At 41.9% G+C, this 24,783-nt stretch overlaps 2 protein-coding genes across 9 annotated transcripts in view; both read right to left on the bottom strand.

Moving 5' to 3' along the window:
• The window catches only part of LOC308585307 (protein FAM13A-like), a 48,781-nt gene extending 47,787 nt beyond the window's left edge, over positions 1-994 (bottom strand). Inside the window, exon 1 of the mRNA XM_081190971.1 lies at positions 782-994. The gene's annotated coding sequence lies outside the window, so the exon portion shown is untranslated. The remainder of the gene's footprint in view (positions 1-781) is intronic.
• A 145-nt stretch (positions 995-1,139) lies between these two features.
• Positions 1,140-23,209, bottom strand: SLC16A9 (solute carrier family 16 member 9). Of its 8 annotated transcripts, XM_081190929.1 has the most exons (10): positions 22,614-23,209; positions 22,045-22,119; positions 21,281-21,362; positions 20,684-20,788; positions 14,407-14,470; positions 13,186-13,414; positions 6,806-6,949; positions 6,276-6,371; positions 2,786-3,697; positions 1,140-2,300 (listed from the first exon to the last, which is right to left on the bottom strand). In XM_081190929.1, the coding sequence occupies exons 6-10, from the start codon at positions 13,379-13,381 to the stop codon at positions 2,116-2,118; spliced, it is 1,533 nt and encodes a 510-aa protein (XP_081047055.1). In that variant the 5' UTR covers positions 13,382-13,414; positions 14,407-14,470; positions 20,684-20,788; positions 21,281-21,362; positions 22,045-22,119; positions 22,614-23,209; the 3' UTR covers positions 1,140-2,115. The 8 variants fall into 8 exon arrangements, with proteins under 8 accessions (XP_081047055.1, XP_081047056.1, XP_081047059.1 ...); XM_081190930.1 differs by having other exon boundaries at positions 21,281-22,119; XM_081190933.1 differs by lacking the exon at positions 21,281-21,362.
• Between the last annotated feature and the right edge of the window lie 1,574 nt (positions 23,210-24,783).

The raw sequence follows: 24,783 nt of genomic DNA, 5'->3' as shown, positions 1-24,783 counted from the left end.
GCCGAGTGGTGCCCTCTACTGAATAAAATTGCATAAATGAAGGACCGTCTCAGTTTTTACTTGGCTTTTTTGTGTGACAAAGCAAACATTTTTTTTAAAAAAAAGGAGGACCATCTGGGATCTCTGAACTACTTGAGATGCTGGTGCACCAAGAACTGAATCACATAACCGTTTCTGAGTCAGAAATTATCCTCTTCCCCCCTTGATTTTATCACTGATAAGAAAATGTGTCTTTTGGAAAGTTTTATGTGAAAAATACCCTATGTGGGGTTTCCCTTGTGATTGATCTAGAAGCTGCAGTTAGAGTGCTGCAGCACGATTGCTGACAAGAGTTGAGGCCTTGTCGGTATACAAGACATGTCCTCAGATATTTTCACTGGCTGCCAATTTGCTACTAGGCCAAGTTCAGGGTGTTACCATTAGTATATGAAGCTGGTAAAAACATGGGAGCAGTGTACCTACGAAATCATATTCAACCACTTCAGTCAGTGGACTAGCACTGTTAAGGGTGCCACGTAAGAACCCTTTCCCCCTTTGTAAGAACTCAGTCTTTTAGTGTATCAGCATCTACACTTTGGAACATCTAGCCTATACCAGGCAGACACCTTCACTGTACTCTTTTTGGCACCTGCTGGAAAAAAAATTCTTTAGACAAGCCTACACAGATAATTAGAAAGCTGATGTGAGTTTTAATCTGTTTTTAGTTTATTGTTACTTTAACTGTTGGAAATCCTTAAATTATTGTGGTCAATTCTTCTTATCAATAATTTAATTGTATTACCTTTTTGTAAACTTCTTTGAGGTTGTTGTTTTCCCCCCATGTTGCAAAATTTTCCATTTTGTTGTGCTTGGCATAAAGAGCTGAATGACAATAAACAGAAACAGTCTACAAAGAAGTTGATACTGTATGCCAGCAGCAGTTGTTTCTATCAAGCCTATATAGGGAAAACTATTGGCTGATTGCAAGCCAATTGCAACCATAAAATATCTGATCATTTAAAAGTGAAATTCCTGAAACTTAAGAGCCTATAGTTTTCTTTTGGGTTGGTTTTTTTTAAAAAAATAAAAAATAAAGTAACCTTCAAGTTTTGCTAAAATGGAATTTTGACACAGGGTGAAACTATTTCAAAATCATGTGGTTGTTTCAGAACTTATATTTATTCCTTGGTTTCACAGATTTTGGTTTAACACATTTTCTGGAGAAGTGAAATGTGAAATATTTGGACAGCAGCATCTTCAGTGGCGTTTAGAAGTGCAATTCATGCCATACTGTTCACTTCACAAGTAATGTGACCCAAATCCTGCTTGTGGCAACACATGAGATTGTATAACAGAAAGCATTTACCTTACCAAAGAAGCAAGCACTTCAAATTCGTATTACATTCATGGTGATAATGGCCCGATTGTCTTAAAGGTCTTTCACTACATAGTTATCGAGATTTCTGAAGAGAGAAGCAATGTGCCGTCTTTTGTCAAAGACAAGCTAAAGCAAGAGGTCGGTTCAAAATACATTTTGTTCCATTGGAAAAATATTTAACATGTGAAACTGTAGTATATACTACATGTCAGAAAAAGGAAGTCACAGGAGAACATTGCTGGCTGCGTATCAGATACCTTTGTGCACTTTCATGTATACACAAAGGATCTGTGTGTGAACAAGCCCTTGAAACAGGAGCTCGACGTGTACATTAGAGCTCAAGGACACACATTAATGCCCTTAGGCTGTAATGCAGCTGTATAGGCACAAGCAGGGCTTTCCGATTGTGAAGAACGTAAGAACCTACTGGATCAGGCCAGTAGCCCATTTAATCCTGTTCTCACAGCGGTCCATCAGATGCCTACGGGAACCCCGCAAGCAGGATATGAGCACAATAGCCCCATCCACTCCTACGGTTTCCAGCACCGCTGTCAACAGCAAAAGGCCCCTTGTGCTAAAACGGAGCTTCATCTGCCTCACCCAGCAATGGGTCCAGGCAAGAGGCTCTGGCTAAAAGCATTTCAAAGTAGTATAAAAATGTATTTTTGTGTGTTTTTTTAGCCTCATAAATGAGGAAATTACTAAAAATATCTTGCTGTGCAGTATAAAAAGAGGAGCAACTGTTCCGCACTTGTCACCTACACACTGGAAGCAACTTTGTAGGAGTAGATATTTGGAAGTGGCTTTTCAGCTTGATTGCTACCGTTCATGGTGTTCCAACATGGCAGCGCTGCCACCAACAGAAGCAGCCCTCCAAACAGAACACAAAGTCCGCTGAAGTAGAATGCTATGTCGTAAGACTTTGTCCAGTCATAAAACCAGCCTGAAAAGCAACAACAACAAAAAGAGAAGCTGTCAGAAGTAGTTTTTACAGAACAGATGAATAAAGCAACCTACTACCTCGCAGCCAGGCAGTTAAAAAGTAAGAGGAAGAATACTTGCTGAATTTCCCCCGAAAACAACAGTGTAATTGTAAAATAAATATTCTGCACAAGCAAATGAAGCCACACATTGTCAGCATTCAGGTGCCACATCAGACTAGCTAAGTTGTGGCTTACAAGGGGCTGTCAAACCAGGACATTAAGCCAGAGTTTATGGTTGCTTTGGGGGTCACAATTTGCAGTGGTTTGCTATTGTGTCTGAATCTACAAACCATAGTTATAGTTACTGTTATGCCAAACAGGCTGCTGCATCGAGACATGAGTGAACTTATGAAATCGAGTACTGAACAGGTAGAAATTGAGAGCAGACAAACTGCTGTAAAGTACCTAAGAATACTTATATATGCCTGTTAAAACACAGCCTTACCTACAATTGGTGGTCCAAGACTGTTTCCAAGTCCAGCAAAGAACATCAGTATGCCATATGCATGTGTTAATTTTTCGATTCCTACAGTCTTTGTTGTAACATATGGAAAAATGGACCAATTGCCTGTCAGAAAACCCAAAACCCCTGAAAGTATTGCCAGTGTGATGTAATTTTGGGCAAACGGAATCAAAAATAGTGCCACCGAAGTCAATATCAAAGTCAGGACATATAGATATAAGGTATTAATCCATTCAAAATCGGCCAGTATTCCTAGAACAAGTTTCCCAATGGCAGTCATGATGCCTATGACAGAAATGAGAGGAATGACAGTGTCATCTTCACCAATATTGGAACTTCTTGCAATGTCTTCCATGAGCAATGAAGGAGGAAAGCCGCCAATGTCAAAGAAGAAGATGGCAATAAAAAGTGATGAAAATACTTTGTTTTTAAAAAGTCCCAGCGTTTCCCCCCAGTAGTTTAAATATAACTGCCATTTTTTCTTGGCAAGCTGTTTACAGAAATAGGTCCGTTCTACAACTTTCCGTCTGTAAGTCTCTCTCTCGTGTGGTGTTATCATTAATAGATTGTTCTTAGTTATTGCTGACTCCTGCTTGCAGTCACCACAGGATGTTTGGTTCACACCTTTTTCTTCACTGCTGGCTTTTTCAAGTACATTTTCTTCATAAGTGTTCTTTTCTCTTTCGTTATAAATGAGGTATTGATCTGGAACCTTCTCGAGGATTGGCTTCTCTGGTAAGGCAGAGCCACACAACTGCAAAGGTCTCATCAGACTCCCACACGCTAATATATTTAGAGACAATGCACCAACAATAAGCAGACACCCATCTAATCCATACAGTTCAATTAGCTCCCTCTGTAATGCTGCATATATAAAAACCCCAACGCTTGATCCTGAAAGGAGAGAATAGAAACATATAAATGAGTTCATAAAATATCCTACAACATCAATGCTCCACACAATCCACTGACTGAACGTGTGATTTATGAAACTAGATAATAAATCCTGTGTTCGTAACACAGTTCAGGCCTCTTCATCAAGCTGAACAAAGAACTCCAGCCCATACTGTGGCCTGGCAGGAACTTAAGAACTCCCAGGCAGGCAAGCAAAAACAGGAAATTTATCAAGCTTCTCTGTGGCTGTTATGCCATGGCTGAAGGGCTGCAATTACCAGGGTGGGTGTGCTTGGCAAAGTTAAATACTGTATTTTTCGCCCCATAGGACGCACCACCCTATAGGACGCACCTAGTTTTTTTGGGGGGGGAATAAAGGGGGGAGTTATTTCCCCCCCCCCCAGGCACGGGGCTGGCGCGGGGGAAGCCCAAGCTTCCCCCGACCCCAGCCCCCAGAACAGCCTGCTATCCGCAAGCCTAGGAAGCCCGGGAGCACAGGCAGCTCTGCGCAACCTTCCGGAGCCCAGCGTGGCTTGGCGCCGGGCTCCCGAGGGTTGCACAGAGCTTCCTGAAGCCTGGAGAGCGAGAGGGGTTGGTGCGCACCGACCCCTCTCGCTCTCCAGGCTTCAGCGAAAGCCTGTATTCGCCCCATAGGACACACATACATTTCCCCTACATTTTTGGAGGGGGAAAAGTGTGTCCTATAGGGCGAAAAATACTATAGTTAAAATAATAGATGAACTATTGATAATTGTATTGGACATCACTATGGGCATAAATTTTATTGTAAAGGCAACAGATATGTTTAAATAAATAAACAACCATGTTAGGGTGGCTATATGTCTACAAGTACCAGTTCTCTATTTTGCAGATTGTCTGACTCAAAATTTTGTTTACAGGTAAAAGACTTGTAGGAGAATATGGGTCTTGGAAGTGGCCCATCAACTGTTAACATCCAAACCAGGCATCCCCAATCTGCGGCCCTCCAGATGTTTTGGCCTACAACTCCCATGATCCCTAGCTAACAGGACCAGTGGTCAGGGATGATGGGAATTGTAGTCCAAAACATCTGGAGGGCCGAAGGTTTGGGATGCCTGATCTAGACAGCAGACTAAGAAATCACACAGGTCCCCTGGGCACAGTCTCCCTCGCTATGATGAGATGCATTTTATTTCTATTTAAATTATAGTCAGCATTTCTAATTTTCAATCTCTACATATAAATTAGCATGTGCATTTTAAAAAAATGCAAATTTGTGTTCCCTTTTTGGAGTGGTATGTTTCCTCTTTCTTTGAGAATGCAGGCATGGCTACCATATATCATGCACTACCTGCTTTAAAATTAAATATTTCTGTTAAGAACATTTTTGTTTGATGTATAAGACCTGACCTGACTCTGACTGATAATAAACATGAATTAACTGAAGACAAATTAGGTATGTGAAAAAATTGCCAGAAGTATATTAATAAAATCTGGTACAGTTTTGCATTCTTTTTGTTTTTATTTGTCAGGCATGGTACAAAGGGATTAGGTGTGTCTAAGATAATGCCAATTTTCTGACCAGTTAATGCTGAAAAGTTACAATTACACGTCTGTAAGGGACACTACTTTCTAGAGAATAATCTCTGGAGCAAAAAGTAACAAATAAAGCTTCATAAAGAGAGATCAGAATGTGTCTATATGGAATCAAAACACATAAAAGTCTGAATTTTAAAACAGGCATTTCCTAAAGGAAATGAGGTTGAAATGTATGGACTACAGTCTGAAGCAGATTCATGATCTAATCCTTTGCACTTCTTCACTACTGTTGTCTTGGGCCTAATGCACATATACTGCTTAACCATGGTTTGCTGCCAGGGTTAAGAGCACAAATATTAAGACTTCATTTGGATATAAGCCATAACCATGGTATGGCACTAAGGACATATGCCCTGTTCTGATGTGCACTGTCACCGCTTTCCATCTCACATTTTGCTTCAGTTACTTGCTTACTTCTTTACCATAAACCATTACAGTACATCCAAATCAGCAAAATTATTGCTCGTCATTGGCTTACAAACCAGGAGAGCAAATGAAGATATGAAGATGGTTTGGAGGGCAAGCACAAACCCAGAGTTTGCACGAAAAGAAAGTAGCTGAAGTGGAGAACATGAAGACAGAAAAGAAGGGGAGAAGTGAGTGCCTATGCAAAGATATAATTCTCATGGCACCAAATGACCTATGTATGAACCAATGGTTTAGCTTGCTTAGACAAGCCCTTCTCCTGGAAGGCAGAGGCACCAGCAGGACCTGCTTGTGACTTAGGAAGCTGAGATGCTGGAGAGATGGGAAAGCACATTAATCACAGTTTGCTCAGAACAAATACAATGCTTACCAACTATAGACGCAAACCATGGTTTGCAAACCAAATGCTTACCAACAATGCTTAACAACTATAGATGCAAACCATGGTTTGCAAACCAAATTCAAAACAGTTCACTTTTCTATGAGACTTAAGATGCAATAATCACAGCTAATGAAACCATAACTAAGTCCTAAACCAGTATAAGGTAATTCAAAATAGAGATAAAAACCATACCTGTTGAAATTAGACCAAGTGCAAGGCCTCTGCGTTTTTCAAAATACTGACATGTGATGGTTACTGTTGCTGTGTACAATAAGCCACACCCGAGTCCTAAAAAGGCAAAGCATTAATCACAAAGAATCGGGCACTCTTGTTATTAACACTGCTAATGGTTCAGTTTTGATTCATTAAATTAAAACAGCACAGAAAGAGCCATTTTGGAAGTGAAACTCACAAAGCGCCCCCAATGCTACACAACCTCCACTCACCTGAAGGCGGCTCGTGAGGCAGCTGCCTATAAGCCTTTTTTGAATTCATCAAAACTGCACAAGAATTAAGTTGTCTGCTATTGCTTCAGTTTTTTGTATGCCGCTTAGTGATTTTTTTATATATTAAGTGGTATAGAAATATAATAATAATAATTCTTTTCTGCTACTAATAAAGGGGAGATTTGACATTTTAATTTTGAAATTGAGACACACAACCCCTTCCAACCCCCTTTTTAGTTTAGGGGTTGTTCCAAAATAATCTCTTGTGATTCTTACCAACAACAATTCCATAGGAAAAAAACAGGAAGTAGATATTGGGTGCAACGCTGCTCATCATCAAACCCCCAGCAACCATAAAGCCACTGAAGATTGTTACAGGTCTTGCTCCAAAAGCAGATACACATGAACTGCAAATAGGACCTATTTAAGAACAAGAGGAGTGAATTGTGAAAAGGAAAGAACAGAAAAGAAAATAATGTTCCATAAGCAAGCACTAAAGAGATTTCTCCCCTTAGCAGAATTGCTCTCAATATGAAAGAAGGCATGTATTTTTAAAAGATCCATGACGCATGGGGAACTGAGATCACCTCTCTGTTTCCAATCAGTTGTTTATGTCTTGGCTGAACCAGGAAATGGTGGTCCAGTTATGGCTCCAAGAGTCAATGAGGCTACCTACTCTTTCACCAACATCTGCTTCCCCACATGATCTCTGCCCAACTAGAGTTTGAAATAATTCTGTAGTCCTTGTCCCTCCCGTCCATCTACAGTGTGCCACGGTTAGCACTTCCACCTAGTATACCCGTTGTTGGATTTCCTCGAGCTGGGTAACAAATTAAGCAATTTTATAACAAAGAGTATTGTACAGCTACACTTGAAAAAGCACAAATTTATTCAAATATATTTTATCTATATCCTTTGGACTTCAATTTCCTCTGTATGGATCATGAGGGCTTACACATATATTTACACACTTAACATGTTAAACTTATAAAAACAGGCAGAAATGCATTACTGTCCTCAAAGCATTCACAGTGCAAGTTATGCAAGGCGATTTCTGAAAAACCAAACCTCTTTCCCCTGGCCTTGTGACCATAGCTGTCAACTTTTCCCTTTTCTTGCGAGGAATCCTATTCGGAATAAGGGAATTTCCCTTAAAAAAGGGAAAACGTTGATAGTTATGCTTGTGACCTTGTGCAGGATAAGAGGTTGCTACCCAAGTCCTGCCTGAATTCCTGCGGTTTCACTAGGTACCCCCCTCTCTCCAGTCAGGACACCCACCCTGAAAATATGTTTGATCAAGAACTGTTAACTTTGTATGCAACTAGTTTTACAGGGGAGCAGCATTCTGTGAGACAAGCTCCCACTGTGCCACTCTCTAAGGTGTGTTGCTGACAAATCCGTTTTATCTAGCAATAATGTCCTTTATTACTTCTCCTGCTTCTGGGTTGGCTACTAAAAGAGCCCTCAAAGCTCACATTTCAGATGAATAAAATAGTTGTTTAACCCCAAAAGAACATAATCAAAATATAGAATATACAACAGCACTAACTGGTGCAGACACATAAATGCATATTGCCTGCAAGCTTCCTAAAGTATTTTTTCCTACAAATCTTTCCAGATCTTTGCCAGATATTGTAGAACACATTTTACATGCAAAAGGTCCCAAGATCTTTTAATCCCTAGCACCTTAACTTAGGGCTAGGAAAGCCACCTGCCTAGACAGCTGCTGTCAGTCAGTGTAGACACTAGATGAACCAATTGTTCTGACTTATAAGGCAACTTCCTACATTCCTAGACTCAAAGTAGGGACTTGGAAGCAGACATGCTATTTGATCAGTGGCATACATAACTGATGAGACAAAACGCTGTAATCTTAAAAAGGGGGCAGGAAACATAAGCATAAATATTTCCATCAAACTGCTTCTAAGCAAGCATGGCTAGGATTTCAGCTGGAGAGAAAGTTGTTCTTAATGATTTCGCTTGACCGAGTAAGCAAAATAGATGCTCAGTTCTATGCTAGCTGTGCTTACCCCAGTGGATGTTTGATCTAATGGCAAAGGTAAAATGGTGTATCACAAGAAATCCAGAAACTAAACCTCTCTATCATTACAACATTCTTCTGCTATTTCAGTAAACCTTGAGCATCACTCAAGAACCTAAGAAGAGCTCTGCTGAATCAAGCCTAAAACCCATCTAGTCCAGCACTCTATTCTCACAATAGCCAGGCAGATAGATACCTTCCCCCAAAAATCTTCAACTTTTTTGGAAACTCTTTTTAGAAATTATTTTAAATAGAAGATAATATTAACAGAATATTAACAGAAAAGTTGTACTGATGCAGCAAGGACTGTACAAGACAACAGGTCCCTGCTTCCAAGTCAGGATTCTGTAGTCTTCCACAACTCTTCATTCAACTGGAGCTGAATAGGGACCCTTAAAGAAACTAAATGTGGAAACTCTTAGTAGAAACTACCAGTGTGCCAGGCAATGTGCAGGGAAACACATTGCTAATGTGCAGGAAAACACCCTTGCTAAGAGGTTGGCATGATGTATTAAGTTTTATTGCTGAGCTGGTTTAAAAAAGGCTTAACTCTAAAGTGGTCTACTTACACAGCAAATTTTATAGCATGTCACAAAAATGGGAGTACTATGAAAGACTTCAGAATAGACTGATTTGCCACTATATCTTAACAAGCTGTCATGAATTAAGTGATGTTCTACATTGTTACAACAATGAGTGAGTTAGCTGCAAACTGCAACCACATACCAGCAGTGGGATTGTATTAGTGCAAGTTATTTAGTAAGAAATAGGCAAGGTATCAAAGAGCATTGTTAGCATGGTAAGCATGTCTGACCTGGTGGTGCATGCAGTCATAGGCAAGAGACCTAAGCCTGGACCTACAGTAGTGCATGCAGAAGACAAAATGTACAAGTGCTTTACCGTTCTGCACTCAAGCTCTATTCAGAGGGGGGGGTGAGCCTGATGAATCTGGGGCTGCTCTAACACTAGACCAGGGTTCACAGGCAGAGCCTGAGCCTGGTGGTCAGGAGGCTGCAAAACCTGAACCAGGATGCTTGTAGACATCTTCCCCATAAGCTCACTTTACCTGGGGAGTCAATGCAGAAGGAAGCACTCCTTCTGGACAGGGAATTGGCCCTTTAAAAACATGCATTCTTCCAGCAGGAGAGCAGAACCATGGGCTGGATGAATGGGACAGATGGACTCAAAAGACCCCACTCCACCTCCAGTTTTTGCCAGAGCACAGCTGCTCACTTGGAGCTTTCCATAGTGCTGCAACCACTAGAATGCTAGCAGCTGTTGACTCTAGCATCTTCAATATTCTGGCAAATGGAGGGGAACTATAAGCCATCTCTAGCTATATGCTCTTCTAGTTTTCTTGGGGAAATGGGGCGTAGTAACCAAGATAATATGCACTTTTAAGGACCGAAGTAGAACATATGCTAAACTAGAAGCTGCTGCCAATGATGGAAGCTCTGTGGTTTAGCAGCAGCTGTCCTCTGCCTCTGCAATGTCTGGTAGACATTTCCATGTCATTATGTTCCCTTCCCTGTCCCCTCATTGGTGGCTGCTGGCAGAAGGCATGGGGAAATTTGAGGACATAGGTATAAATTTTATTTAGTTTTATGAAATGAGAGCCAAACACAGGGCTCCATTTTTGGCAGCAGACACACAGTTAAAGTGTTGAATTTCCAGATATTTAGGGAGGCATTAAAGCCATGGTTAACGGTAAAAACTTTTTTCTTGGTATTTCTTCCGGTAATACTCTGTAAAACTGTTTGCGACCAAGCCCTAAAGGTACAGGAGAAACCGATGGTAGATTTAGATCTCACCAATGTAGATGTCAGAATTCAAGGGCAAAAGCTTCATGCTTTCATTTGAATGTTCATGAGCATTACATCTAAAATATAGATGATAATAATTATAGGTATATAAACAGTGATAACACAGCACATAGGCCAAGGAAGAGAGGAAAACTGCATTTGCTTTTAAAAAAATAAACACAATGGGCTGGATCCAAACTAATTTAGGCACACTTTGGTACCATTTAAATCAATGGGGGGAAATAATCATGAGAGGACTTGCAAAAATATGAGGGTTTTCATCCCATAATATTTAAAATAATTAATGTTCATTTACACAAAACCAGTACATTTATTGTATACAGCTATAGATAATGACAGAAAAAGAAAAAATCTCAGTAACCAGCTCAATAGCCCAATAGCCTTCTGAATCCGGCCTACGGACAGTCCAGGAATCAGTGTGTTCTTACATGAGTAGAATGTGTCCTTTTATTTAAAATGCATCTCTGGGTTATTTGTGGGGCATAGGAATTCGTTCATTATTATTTTTTCAAAATATAGTCCGGCCCCCCACATGGTCTGAGGGATGGTGGACCGGCCCACGGCTTAAAAAGGTTGCTGACCCCTGCCTAAAACTCATTGCACTGTAAAAAAAGAAATCAAGTGGGATTCCCCCCCCCCCCACTAGCAGGGGTGTTACGAGAGCTTACGACTTGGGAAATTAGGCTGGATGTTTTGCTATACATCTTCCTTGCTTTGGTTGATGAGGCATCTCCAAAGAGCCTTGGTTGCCATGGAGAGGGAAACAGGATAGCCTTCCCTCCTGCAGCTGGCAATGACATTTCTAAAGCTTAAATATGATGTTCTTATGACCCACTCCTTGAAATCCAGCAAAACGCTTTTCAAGGGCAATGCGTTTTTCTTCATAAGCACTGGTGATAAATATTTTGATCCAAACGTCATCACCACATTAAAAAATAATCTTTAAAATCTTATTTTATGGGCAAAATCCTGTCTTGGATTGAATCCCTGAGAGGCAGAGTGATGTGGTGTTGGTGATACAGAGTACCAGGCTAGGACTGGGGAGACACAGTTTCAAAGCCTCATTTAGCCATGGAGTCCTTAGGCCGGTTACTCTCTTTCTCATCTACCTTGCAGAGCTGTAGTGAGGATGAAAGAGGACAGGACAGAACTCCATGTACCACACTGAGCTCTTTAGAGGAAAGACGGGATATAAAGGCAAACACTAAATCCCAGTATTAAACTGGAGATCATACTGGAGAAGAGAGGGATACGGTTGTGTGGGACATTCTGCAACAAATTTGGTCCCTGCCAGCCATGCTGTCCCAGTCTACTGTAAGGGCCAATAACAGTTTTTAAAGCCTGCGTGGCTTACAGAAGGTACATATTTTATTCACCTTGCCACGACATCCAAATCAACGCTTTACACCAGAGTTTTCCAAACTTCCATGTTGGTGACACACTTTTTAGACATGCATCATTTTGTAATTCAGTTTTACTAGCAAACTGGAGGTTAAACTAACCCCCTTCCAGCCCTGGGAGGAACGTGGGGAGATTTGCACAACACACCTGCACACTGCAGCCAACACACTAACGTGTCACGACACACAATTTGGAAAGCTCTGCCTGTGTAAGGCAAGCAGCTTGCCTCAAAACTACAACAGGAAACCACAGTTTAAATTGAGATGCCCAATAAATAGTGGGTCTTTCTAAGTTACAACACTCACTGTTATGTGCGAAGATATCATGTGGAATTGTATAAAAGCTGGTTCATCAACTTCTTACATTTAAGAAAATTAGTTTCACAGCATGACTTTGAGAGCTCAAAAGATTAGAGTCCAGCTTAGAGCTTACAATTATCATATTACAAATTCAAGTTTTTTGCTTAAAAAAAAATTCAAGAGAAAGCTCTGCAGGTTGAAAACAGTGTCTGCTTCCTTACTGAACTTTTCAGTGACCAGGGTAATAAATTTTCACTTTTCACAGAACCTTGTCCCTCCACTGAATTGTGCAGTATTTAAAAATACCATAAACACTGAAAAATCTTTTCAAAATATCAGACATATGCCCAACATTCTCTGGATGGCACCCATCATTTGAACTATTTCCAAAATAAACATAGCTCCTTCGGGTTGTGGTGAGCTTACAAAACTGGACTTTCTATTTGCATTAAAAGCTGGTGCAGATGTTTCACTTCTGAAGGTTTTCTATTTCTTGTTTCGTGTTTCAACTAACACCTGAAGCAGATAATTGTATAAGACTGCAGTAGCTATTTCTATTATTTGAAAAATTGCATATTTCAGGTTTTCTAGCCCTGAAAATAGCTGCTGCAATCTTCCATCTTCCTACGTCAAATATTATTACACTGCTCACACAACCTGGCTTCAGCAACATCTACATTGCCTTTGCTACTGTCTGCTAAGCTTGCAATCTTAAGAACAAATACTATGAATAAATTCAACTGAATTCAGTGCTGGGTACTAGCTTCTGGGTAAAACCACACAATCCAGAGCATGTTATCAGGAAAGAGAATATGTTTACCTAATTTTCATTAGAGGTCAATCCTTACTCCAAGCCATCATGCCAATTTACTTTAGTCATTTGCAAGTTCTCAAGTTGCATGTTTTCAACTTGACGACAGTCAAATGACATTTTCTTTCTTTATATTCTTATTCTAATATATGCAAGGAACTATTCTTAAAAGAATTCATTTCTTTCAGACCAGAAATTTAAAGATCACATATATGCATTTGAAAAGCATTTAATAAGTAAACACTGCATTTTAAATCATATGCTTTATCTAAAAGACTTACTTGCAAGTAGTCCAACTCCACTTGCAAGGGAGCCAACCCATGCAGTCTTTCCTTTTCCTTCTCCAAATAGATCCAGCCATTCTAGATAGAGAACTCCAACAGCTAATGGAGATCCATAGCACAAGAACTGGGTAAAGAAGGACACCAGTACAATCATCCAGCCCCATCCACCATCTGGTGACTTCTGGAACACCATTTTCCAGGATAAATTCAAGGGTCAGAAGCAGCTCTATATAAAAGAATGCAAAGAAATAGAAAACAGAGGTGATAAGAAGGAACACAGAGCACCAAGGGAACCGGAGACAGATTCTTCCTCTGGGAAATACATACTGTGTGCACTGGCTCTTAGTTGACCCAGTTGCCTAAACTCCATGAAGAGCTCATTGTAAATATACAAAGATCTGAAAGTTTGCAACATACCCCAAGTATCTTAAAAAACCTGGAAGTCTCATCCTGCTAACAGGTGGTGTTCAGATTGCCTAGGACTGGGTACTATGGTCTTAGAATTGATATAACAATGACCTGGGAGCCAGTTCAGGTTTACTGAATGAAATATTTGTCAGTGGTGTTTTAACAACTGACCTCAACATCATGACAGGTCAGAAGCTCCCATTAAGAGCACTTGCAACTTGCTGCTGGCCTCACATTGTGGAACCAAAGTTTGGAGAAATGTTTGTTTTGTAAGGAGGCAGAAAGGAACATGTTTGCTTGCTTTGAAGGCACAAGGATGCCACAATAGCTGGATAGGGTTGACTATTCTGAGACTATGTACCATGTATAGGACGACACGGGAGCCTCATGTGAACACAATCTGAATTCCCAAAGATAGTTGAAGTCATGTTGTGTAATATAAAGTAATTAACAAGAAAACAATCAGAGGTTTTGGTTCCCAAGGCAGAGGATTTAGCATAATCTTTGTTTCTACAGAAACTGAATACAGTATATCCAAATGTCAAAAAGCATGAGGATGCAAAATAAGTATTACAAACAATGATTAATTTTTGTAAAAGAAAGGATAGTCAGAATTACAATGGGAAGGACATAAAAATATCAATTGCATCATGAATTTCAAGTTAAAAGAAAATCCAGGCAGGCAGGCAGGCAGGCAGGCAGGCAGGAAGGAAGGAAGGAAGGAAGGAAGGAAGGAAGGAAGGAAGGCCTTCCGTATAAATATTACAAAGTTGCAAAGTACTTATTAAAAGGGGAAAGTATATTACTTACAGAATAGAATCTTGTCATTCAGTCTTCTAGAACATGTTGTTTTTGGTGTATTTGGCAATTCAACCTGCAGAGAAATACCAGGTACATGAAACCGAAGCAACTCTTACTGTACCAAGTAGCGGAAATGAACATGGAAATAGGAAATTCTGGTATGAGGTTGATTTTTATACACTTTCATACCAACTTCAAAAGATCATACTCTCTGGAACAAGCAGACAGAAAGAAAAATCATGACCCAACTCCTACCATCACTCAAGCTCTTGACAGCAGCCTTGGACCGAAGGAAAGTAAAAAGGAGGTCAATGCAAGTAAGCTTTGAAACTTGCAATATTTTATAATGATTTACAGAACTCTAAGGTGACGGTTGATTTTATTTATTGCCTGGCAATGACTTGTCCTTAATGTATAATCAATCCCTCCCCCTATAGATAAGATAGATATTGACCTTTAAACCCAATGTTTGGAACTGAATATTACATAATTATGACCAACAAACAACATTTATGTAATGGATCCCACATGTTCACTTCATGTACACTTATCTCAGGAACCCTTCCAATTGTAAAATAGGCCAGTATAACCCCATATTGCAGTCTGGGTTGCTGAGACTGAGGAAACAGTGAGTTGCCTGAAGCCTTTCAAGTTAGTCTGTAGCTATAAGAGGAAAGACTGGATCTTCCCAGATCACACTTTTAGCCACCATACTATCTTAGCTATTTTATGAGAAGTAGGGGCTGTTTTTATACACTTCTCTTTGCAAACAAAGTAAACAAGCAAATATAGCAGCTCTCCCCCAAAAAACCAAATATCCCATCCAAAAACAGTTTGATGCATGGGGTTGGGGGCATGAAGCATCCCCACAAAAAGTTGCTAGAGGTCTGCCAACCTACATAAATTAATAATAATAATAATAATAATAATAATAATAATAATAATAATAATAATAATAATAATAATTTATTATTTATACCTTGCCCATCTGGCTGGGTTTCCCCATCCACTCTGGGTGGCTTCCAACAAATTATTAAAATACAGTAGTCCAAACAAAAATGCTTCCCTAAACAGGGCTGTCTAAACAGATGTCTTCTAAAAGTCCGGTAGTTATTGTTCTCTTTGCCATCTGGTGGGAGTGTTGGAAAAACGCCCCCGGGAAGGGTGCCAACTTCCCGAGACACCGAGGCTTCTCTCCGGTGGTCACTCTCTGGCTGGAATTGCCCTCAGTCCAGAGAGACCGGCAATAAGCGACCCCTCCATCCTGAGAGGAGCACACTCATCTTCTGGTATCCCATCACAGAAGAAAGAGACAGTCGGTCTACTCACTACTTTATTTACAGACTGTACATGCAGCTCTTACAGGCATGTCTGCTCTCCTGAGCAGCTAGCACAGAACTCCATGACTCGACACACACTTCAACTCAGAAGCGAAAGTAACTCTCTGGTTACATGAGAACAAGCAGAGACTTCCTGTCTCACGCTTAGAGACATCACATGATGTCAACAACGTGCTGCTTCTCCGCAGCTGGTGAGATATAAAAATCCCAACAGGGAGGGCGTTCCACAGGGCGGGTGCCACTACCGAGAAGGCCCTCCGCCTGCTTCCCTGTAACTTGGCTTCTCGCAGTGAGGGAACCGCCAGAAGGCCCTCGGTGCTGGATCTTAGTGTCTGGGTAGAACGATGGGGGTGGAGATGATCTTTCAGGTATACTGGACAGAGGCCGTTTAGGGCTTTAAAGGTCAGCACCAACACTTTGAATTGTGCTCGGAAACGTACTGGGAGCCAATGTAGGTCTTTCAAGACCGATGTTATGTGGTCTCGGCGGCCGCTCCCAGCCACCAGTCTAGCTGCCGCATTCTGGATTAGTTGTAGTTTCCGGGTCACCTTCAAAGGTAGCCCCACATAGAGCACATTGCAGTAGTCCAAGAGACCACAGGTGTGAGGTGCCATGATCTGCACCAATGTTTACATTTGTACTGGTATGCAGTGGGGCTAAGAGGGTAGAAGGCTAAGGATCAAAAGAACCTCATACCAGACTTGAGAAGAGTACAAGAGTTCATGGTTACTAAAATACGAATGACCAAAAGTTAATATTATAACATTTTAAAATCTTACGTTAGTCATTGGTGGCGTTTTACTCATAGCATTATTGCCTTCGCAATTGCTGACCATTTGATATTTCTAACCATTGCTACTGAAAAAATAGGGTTGCATCCAGTTAATTTCTAGTCACAGTAGGCACAATGGAATTAATGGACTCACATTAGTCATAGCCATCAATTTCTTTTTTTTTTTTATTTTTTTTTAATAAATTTTTATTGGTTTTACAACATTTTTAAGAAAAACAAACAAACACAAAACAAAACAAACATAAAAAATAGTTTCAAAGATATTTTCATAAACCTCTTTTCTTGGACTTCCCCATACCCCCCCTCTCTGCATCCCAGTGTCCATATTTAAACTAGCAACTCCCAATTGTTACTTTCTAATCTCTGTCATCTTAGTCCTCCTTTGTTGTCTAACCTTGTATCCCTGTACCCTGTTACTTCTAGCAACCACAACATATTAACATTCGTTCAATTTATAGTAGTCCTTAAGATAGCTTTTAAATTTTTTCCATTCTTCTTCCACCATCTCTTTACGTTGGTCACGGATTCTGCCTGTCATCTCAGCCAATGTCATATAGTCCATCACTTTCATCTGCCATTCTTCCAGAGTAGGTAAATCTTGCGTCTTCCAATACTTTGCGATGAGTATTCTTGCTGCTGTTGTGGCATACATAAAGAAGTTTCTATCTTTCTTTGTCACCAATTGGCCGACAATGCCCAAGAGAAAGGCCTCTGGTTTTTTAGAAAATGTACATTTAAGTACCTTTTTCATTTCATTATAGATCATTTCCCAGAAGGCCTTTATCTTCGGGCATGTCCACCAAAGGTGATAGAAAGTACCTTCAGTCTCTTTACACTTCCAACATTTATTATCGGGCAAATGGTAGATTTTTGCCAGTTTGACTGGGGTCATGTACCACCTGTATACCATTTTCATAATGTTTTCCTTTAAGGCATTACATGCCGTAAATTTGATACCGGTGTTCCATAACCATTCCCAGTCATCTGACATAATGTTGTGTCCAACATCCTGCGCCCACTTAATCATAGCAGATTTAACTGTTTCATCCTGCGTGTTCCATTTCAACAGCAAGTTATACATTCTAGATAAATTCTTAGTATTGGGTTCTAGCAATTCGGTCTCTAGTTTTGATTTCTCCACTTGGAAACCGATTTTCCTATCCTGTTTAAAAAATTCCATTATTTGGCGGTATTGAAACCAATTTTCTACTTTGTGCTTCAATTTCTCCTGACTTTGTAGTTTAAACTTGTCTCCATCCTGTTCTAAGATTTCCCAATACTTCGGCCATCCGACCTCCATATTGAGTTTCTTCACTGCTTTAGCCTCCACTGGTGACACCCATCTAGGGGTTTTATTTTCCAATAGGTCTTTGTATCTTATCCAGACATTAAATAATGCTTTTCTAACAATGTGATTTTTAAAAATACTGTTAACTTTGTCATACCAAAGATATGCATGCCAACCAAAAGCATTATTGAAACCTTCCAGATCCAAGATGTCCGTGTTCTCGAGGAGCATCCATTCTTTCAGCCAGCAAAAAGCTGCTGCTTCATAGTACAGTTTTAGGTCCGGCAGGGCAAAACCCCCTCTTTCTTTAGCGTCATTCAGTATTTTGAATTTAATTCGGGGCTTTTTGCCCTGCCAGACAAATTTCGAAATATCTTTGTGCCACCTCTTGAAACATAGCCATCAATTTCCATGGATTTCTCCGTTCTCTTTTAAAGCTTTCATTCAGTTGTCTTATTTCTTTGGTAATCAGAATCATAGAATCATAGAGTTGGAAGAGACCACAAGGGCCATCGAGTCCAACCCCCTGCCAAGCAGGAAACACCATCAGAGCACTCCTGACATATGGTTGTCAAGCCTCTGCTTAAAGACCTCCAAAGTAGGAGACTCCACCACACTCCTTGGCAGCAAATTCCACTGTCGAACAGCTCTTACTGTCAGGAAGTTCTTCCTAATGTTTAGGTGGAATCTTCTTTCTTGTAGTTTGGATCCATTGCTCCGTGTCCGCTTCTCTGGAGCAGCAGAAAACAACCTTTCTCCCTCCTCTATGTGACAACCTTTTATATATTTGAACATGGCTATCATATCACCCCTTAACCTCCTCTTCTCCAGGCTAAACATGCCCAGCTCCCTTAGCCGTTCCTCATAAGGCATCGTTTCCAGGCCTTTGACCATTTTGGTTGCCCTCCTCTGGACACGTTCCAGTTTGTCAGAAAGCTGTAAATAAAATATTTAACACCTCTACACTTGGCCCTGTTTCTACTAAAGTTAAGTTTTGGCATGCAACTTGATTCTACCTATCCCCTCAGGAAGTAAGTCCTAATGATTAAAGGAAGTTACTCAGGTAAGTCCCAGTGAAAGTGTTGGATACGAGATAGCTGTGACTAACTTGTGCCATTAGTTTCAGTGCAACTTAAAACATTCACACTCACTGGATTAGGGCCCTTGTCTATCTACCAAAGGCTAGATTTCATAAAATAAAAATGTATTCCCAATTCACATTTCATGGCTTCTGAACTGTCAGAGAAGAAAAATATAACCAGGAGGAGGAAATGAGCTTACTGTTTAAATAAATAAAAAGCACATCACTGGATTGCTAAATAGCAAGAAGCATTTCCAATGGCTTCTTGAATCAAGCTGCCAGCTGACATCTTAGTTACAAAGTCTAACATCTGAAAGCTGTAATCTTACATGCCACAATCCATGTCGGCTCCTTTCAGAGTCTCGTCTCCATTTCAGTAAGTCCATGCAACTAGGTTCTTATTTTAAAGAAGGGATGCAGGGTTTTATAGGGTTGTTCTCCTACTTATCCATACGGCAAACTTCCTCTTAAATGATACACAGATCTAAACTATTTATTACCTCACAGTATCCCCAAACCACTTCAGAGCTGCTTATGACAAACAATACACATTCTCAGAGATCACTAATAAGTGAACTTCCTTTACGTTACCTGGTTTCCAGATAAAATCTGTTTTCCGTTTGTGGTTAACAAATTTAACATCTCTTGCCCAACACTCTAGAAAGCACTGTTCTCAATAGCCTACAATCCTATCACGCTCTTGGTTAAACAGAAACTAATTATTTCCACTTCAACACTTTGTGCAGAGAAGCAGAGCACAAGAATTATTGTTCCTGTTTTCAAACATTTCTATTCACTCACAATAACTTTTTGCCAAGTGTCTTCCCCCCCCCCCGAAAACTGTCAAATTGATAAACAGTAGCATAGAAATAATGCAATGCTACACGGAATTGCACTAATAAGACTGAGGGGAGGTTGTACTGAGCTTTCATGACACCCGACATTAAACAGCTGAAAATACTTTTAGAAAATAACCACTAAATGTTTGCATTGATTTAGTTGTATTTGTTTAGGTAACAATGGTTAACTGAGGGAAGCAGTCTTATTTTAACATGTTTCGGCACTTATCTAGAAGTCAGATCAAGGCAACGCTATGCAGCTCACCATGCACACAGACTGAAAAAAGACAATGACAACCAATATAATATTGTGCAGGAGTTACCAACTATAGTGTTGCTTGGTCTACTGTTTGGTTTTTAAAGTAGATTCCCCATGGCCCACTAAAGTGCTTTCAATTTGCACAGCAGAACTGAATAATCAAGACCTCTGAACAGTTAAAGCACAACTAATCTGCACTAACTGATCCTGAGCATGCATTCTTGCTTAACGTAAGAAGTGTTTTGTTGGAGGAGACCCAAGGTTCACATAGTCCAACATTCCTTGTAAGAATTCTGTGAACCACTAGTTGGTTGTAGCTGAATTTCTGCCTACAACTTGTTATAGGATAGAGTTTTAGTCAAGTACACATGAGAACTGGGTTCAAAGATCCACTTGGTCATGAAACTCATTGGATATCCACCCACCCATCCATCTCCCTCCCTCCCTCCCTCCCTCCCTCCCTCTCTCTCTCTCTCTCTCTCTCTCACACACACACAGAGAGAGAGAGAGAGAGAGAGAGAGAGAGAGAGACAGAGAGAGAGAGAGAGAGAGAGAAAGTGTTGTTGGGAGGATAAAATTAGATAATCCTGCATATCCTACCCTGAGCATCTTGGAGAAAGGGTGGCACACAGGCAGAGGAAAATGCGGAAAATGCAAGGATAATTAAACAAAAGGCTTTAACTTACCAGAAGTGGTCACAGCAAGTCAGCTAACTTTAGCAATGCAGCCTTAAGTGTCTGGCATATCTGCTTCCTGATGTTTCCAATCCTTCCTTCTTACTTAATCCACAACTGACAACAAAAAAACAACAAAAACAGGAAGACTGTCTCCTTACTTAGTCCACAGCTGACAACAACAAAAACTGAAATCATCGTCTAATAAAAGATGGCCTTCAAGAATACTGGAGTGCCATCAGGGGGCAAACCAATAAGAAACATGGGAGGGGGTTGTTTTTAATAGGGGGGGGGAACCAGTTCTAGTATTTTAACACTAAGTTGTGAAGTAGAAAAACCTCATCAGACATACAACTGGCTTTATAAAATGAAGCTTCAAAATAACTTCCAGAGAGAGACACTGAACTCCAGGCTGTCATAAGACAACATGCACTTCAGCCTCAACACATTTATACCCTTTAACTCTCAGGGTATCTTGAGGCAAGCTGAGGATAGGCTTAAACACAGTGATATCCTCATGCTTGAATGTTAACAATACACTTAATTATGTTTCCAGAATGAAATTTTAAAAAGAGGGGACACGATAAACCTATGTGGAAATTAAAGTACCTTTAAATAAAGGAACACCTTGTTGTCCTTAAGGCACTTTGACGTTCTCGTTTAAGGGATGAGCTTGCAGCTTATCTTGGAACTATGACCAAAGAAAAGGAATTTATTGGAAAGAAATTTGGACTCTGCACTCTGGATTCAAATCCTGGCACTCAGCAGATGACTGAAGGGGAACTACCTCTTAGGTCTTCCATCAGTAAAAAGAGCAAGAGTCTTGCAAGGGCAAATAAGATAACATGGCAGTAATGTATTAAGTGTTCTATCGAAATTATATTTAAAGTTGGTTAAACCATCAATGGGACTCCTTAGCACCAGCCTGAGACCCAAACTCCAAAAGTAGCCTATTTAACAGTGTTAACATTTCCTTCTCCCAGAACATATGCAGCTTTTTCGCTTATGTGTCACTGGTGGGCCACCCACCTTTGACAGTTGTAGCTCATTAACCACAGGAAACACCTTGCGTTCACATAACATAGAACAAGCATGCTTCTTCCAGATGACAACGGGTACAGTGTGCAAGGACAAAATTAACTTTGGAATAGTGCGCTAATTGTCCACAACATACAGTTCTAACTGGAACTTGAGGAATTTTAAGAGCCCTGCATCTTCTACTCCTGCTTGTTTATACAATGGCCATCAATGCACATGGGAGGTTTGCGGGATAACAAGCTGAAAGAGCCTGCATGTGTTTTTAGTATTAAGCTCCTACAGTGGGGGGGGAGAGAGAGAGAAGACTAAGAAAGGACAAATATCAGCAAGTTAACCTCACGAAAGCTGGCTAGAATCCCCCGGTGCAGACAACCAGGAAATGAAGCTTTCGCTGCCCTGCCATAGCATTACTGCAAAAAAGAAAAGAAGTTAATTAACATCATAGTCCAATGCATGCTTGCTCAGCAGCAAATCCCACTACGTCCAAGGGTAGGGAGGGGGGAGAGTGCACGGGGAGAAGATCTGCAACCTGCAGAAGCAACCTGAGCAAAAGCTATGTGCTCTCTTGGCGGCGACCTGCGCTTGCTCGTTGTTTTGGGGCGGGGGGCGCCTTGCTCGCTTAAAAAGCACAGCAAGCGGCACAATCAGGGCTTGCAGAAACCTCCCCGCGTCTGCAGCCCACGACACTGCTGCAGTCTCCGGGCTGGCTCCCCTTTGCACCACATCCCTAGTCCAGGCAGTCTTTTAAAAATATTTTAATTTACCCTACCTCCCTGCTGCTGGTAAAGTTGCTGCCCCTCCCGCCCCAGCCCCAGTGTGACACAGCAACCCCCCACCCACCACCAGCCCCCCAAATATTCCCACGGGGCTCTCCCTCTGTCGCCCCACCCACCCCTCTATTTACCTGCCGCCGTCCCGGGGGGGGGGTGGCAAGCAAGGAAGGCTCGCTCTGCGGCGACAGGGATCCCACCCACCCCAGGGCGGGGGGCGGCCCTCTATCTATTTGCGCCCTCAGGCCGAGGGCAGAGCGAGGCTGCTGGAGGGAGAGAGGGAGGCAGCTAGCCGGCCGGCCGGTGGGCGCGCGGGCCGCCTTCCAGCGCCGAGCTCTCTTTCTCCCCCGCCGCCCTCCCGGGCTCCTTTCATCCTCCGGCGGGGAGGCGCTGCCGTGTGGAGGCAGCCGGAGCCGGCGGCCGGTACAAACCGGTTGCAACTAAGCGAGCGTGTGGGGCGTGTGCGTGTTGTGTGTGTTTTCCTTTCTGCGGAGGAAAAAGGCGGCGCTGCAGAGGCTCGGGCTGCCGCCGGAGAGAGCGAGAGACAAGGCGGCTGAGGCGCCTCCGTCTGTCCCCATAAACCTCTGGCTGGCTGGCCCTGCAAAGAGGAGAGAGGGGCGGGGATGGGCAGCAGGCGGCGCCTTTTCGAGGCAGCGAGGCGGGAAATGCTGCCGTCAAGCGGAGGCTGGGTGCCGAAGTCGGCGGTCTTCCTGCCCCCGAGAGGAGGTGGTGGTGGCGGGAAGCCCCCCTCGCCCATCTCCCTCCCTGCGTCCCCCGCGGCTTCTCCGTCGCGCGCCGCGGGGTCAGCGAGGGGTGAAACTAACACACACAGACATAGGCAGCTGCCAGTGCCTTTTCAAGCGTGCACGGGCCGAGACCCGAACTGAAAAAGTCACTTTTTAAAAACTCCCCGCTGGGGAAAAAAAGGTTACGCGTTTTCTTAAGCACCTCGAACAACTTGGGCGCACGCCTCCGCCTCAAAGCCCTGCACGCATCTTGGTAACGACAGGCTTGCTTTTTCTACGGTTGGCTCTCTCAAGTTTAGGGTGAATCTCTTTATGCTGATGCTTCTAATGCTAGGTGGAGCAGAGTGAGTTGCCTTGGTTTAAAACACACACAAAGAGAGAGTTATCTGCTTTGTCCTTTAATCTGGGAGCAGCTTTCTATGACACAATGGAGGTAGCAGCTGAAGAGTGCTGGCTTTGCAAAAACAATTGTCAAGGCAAGACATTGCAGCATTTCTATACGCTTGCTTTTATGTTCTGCATTTGGCACCGTGCACACACTTCACTCCAAGCTTCCTAAAGCAGCCTAATCTCACATCCCAGACTCAAACCTATACCTTTCTGCCTCTCGCATGCAGAAAAAGGCCATAGAGGTGCTTCTCAAGTCTCTTGTATTCCAGCGAAATCTCCCTGTTAACCTTGTGTATCGTTAAAAGTGGGGCAATAAAAGTTCGTTGGATGAGCTACACACCCTGGATCACTCCATTGTTCGTACACCAGGAAATAAGAGGACTTGGCAAAGGATTAAAGGATCACGCATGGTATATAAGAAACCCTAAAAGAGATAAAAGCAAGATAACTCTTCCCTTCTCCATATTTAAGCAAAGCAGGGCTAGGTCCTTTCCCTCTTACCATTCCTTCTAATACCAGGAACATACAAAAGCCTGGATATGAGGGAATTTCCCAGACACTTTTCTGTTGACATCATGTTCTAAGATAGTCACTGAAGTGGGCGATTAGGGCAGTAAAGACCAGGTTTCCTAATTTAAGCTTGCATTTATTGCTATGTACACATTACTGTATTAGCTTAAAGTGCTGCTAGGTCATTCTGTTTCTCAATTTGGATCAAGGTTGTTTTGGGGGACACAGTATTTCAAACAAAAGAGTAGATACGGGGTAGACATGGATTGTGGCTAATGTTGTGCATGCACCACTTCTCAAGCCAGTGATGGGAGTGCACCACATTTCACTAGGGTGTGCGCCCCGGGGAATTTTGCCGTTGTGGACAAGAGGAAGGAGTGCTCTTGGGGAAGGACCCTTAAGTACAAAACACAACCTTAACTTTGGAGGGGCCCCTGCTGCCGCTTGAGGTGACATAACAATGCAGGGCCCCCACGTGTTCATACCACAAAAGCAGCCCTTCACCTCCACATGTCTCTCTGCAAAAGGTGGCGAGCTGAAGGCTCCTTGCAAGCCAACTAAAGCACGTTCCCACATCAACCAATTTCATTACAGTGCAACATAATAGCAACCATACACAAAGACAGCATTTCAGTACTATAAATATAACATGATTGCA

This window comes from Podarcis bocagei, assembly GCF_964188305.1.
Source record: "Podarcis bocagei genome assembly, chromosome: 4".
NCBI lineage: Eukaryota > Metazoa > Chordata > Lepidosauria > Squamata > Lacertidae > Podarcis > Podarcis bocagei.
The sequence above is the reverse complement of the archived record's forward strand: the minus strand, read 5'-3'. Positions and strand labels throughout refer to the sequence as shown.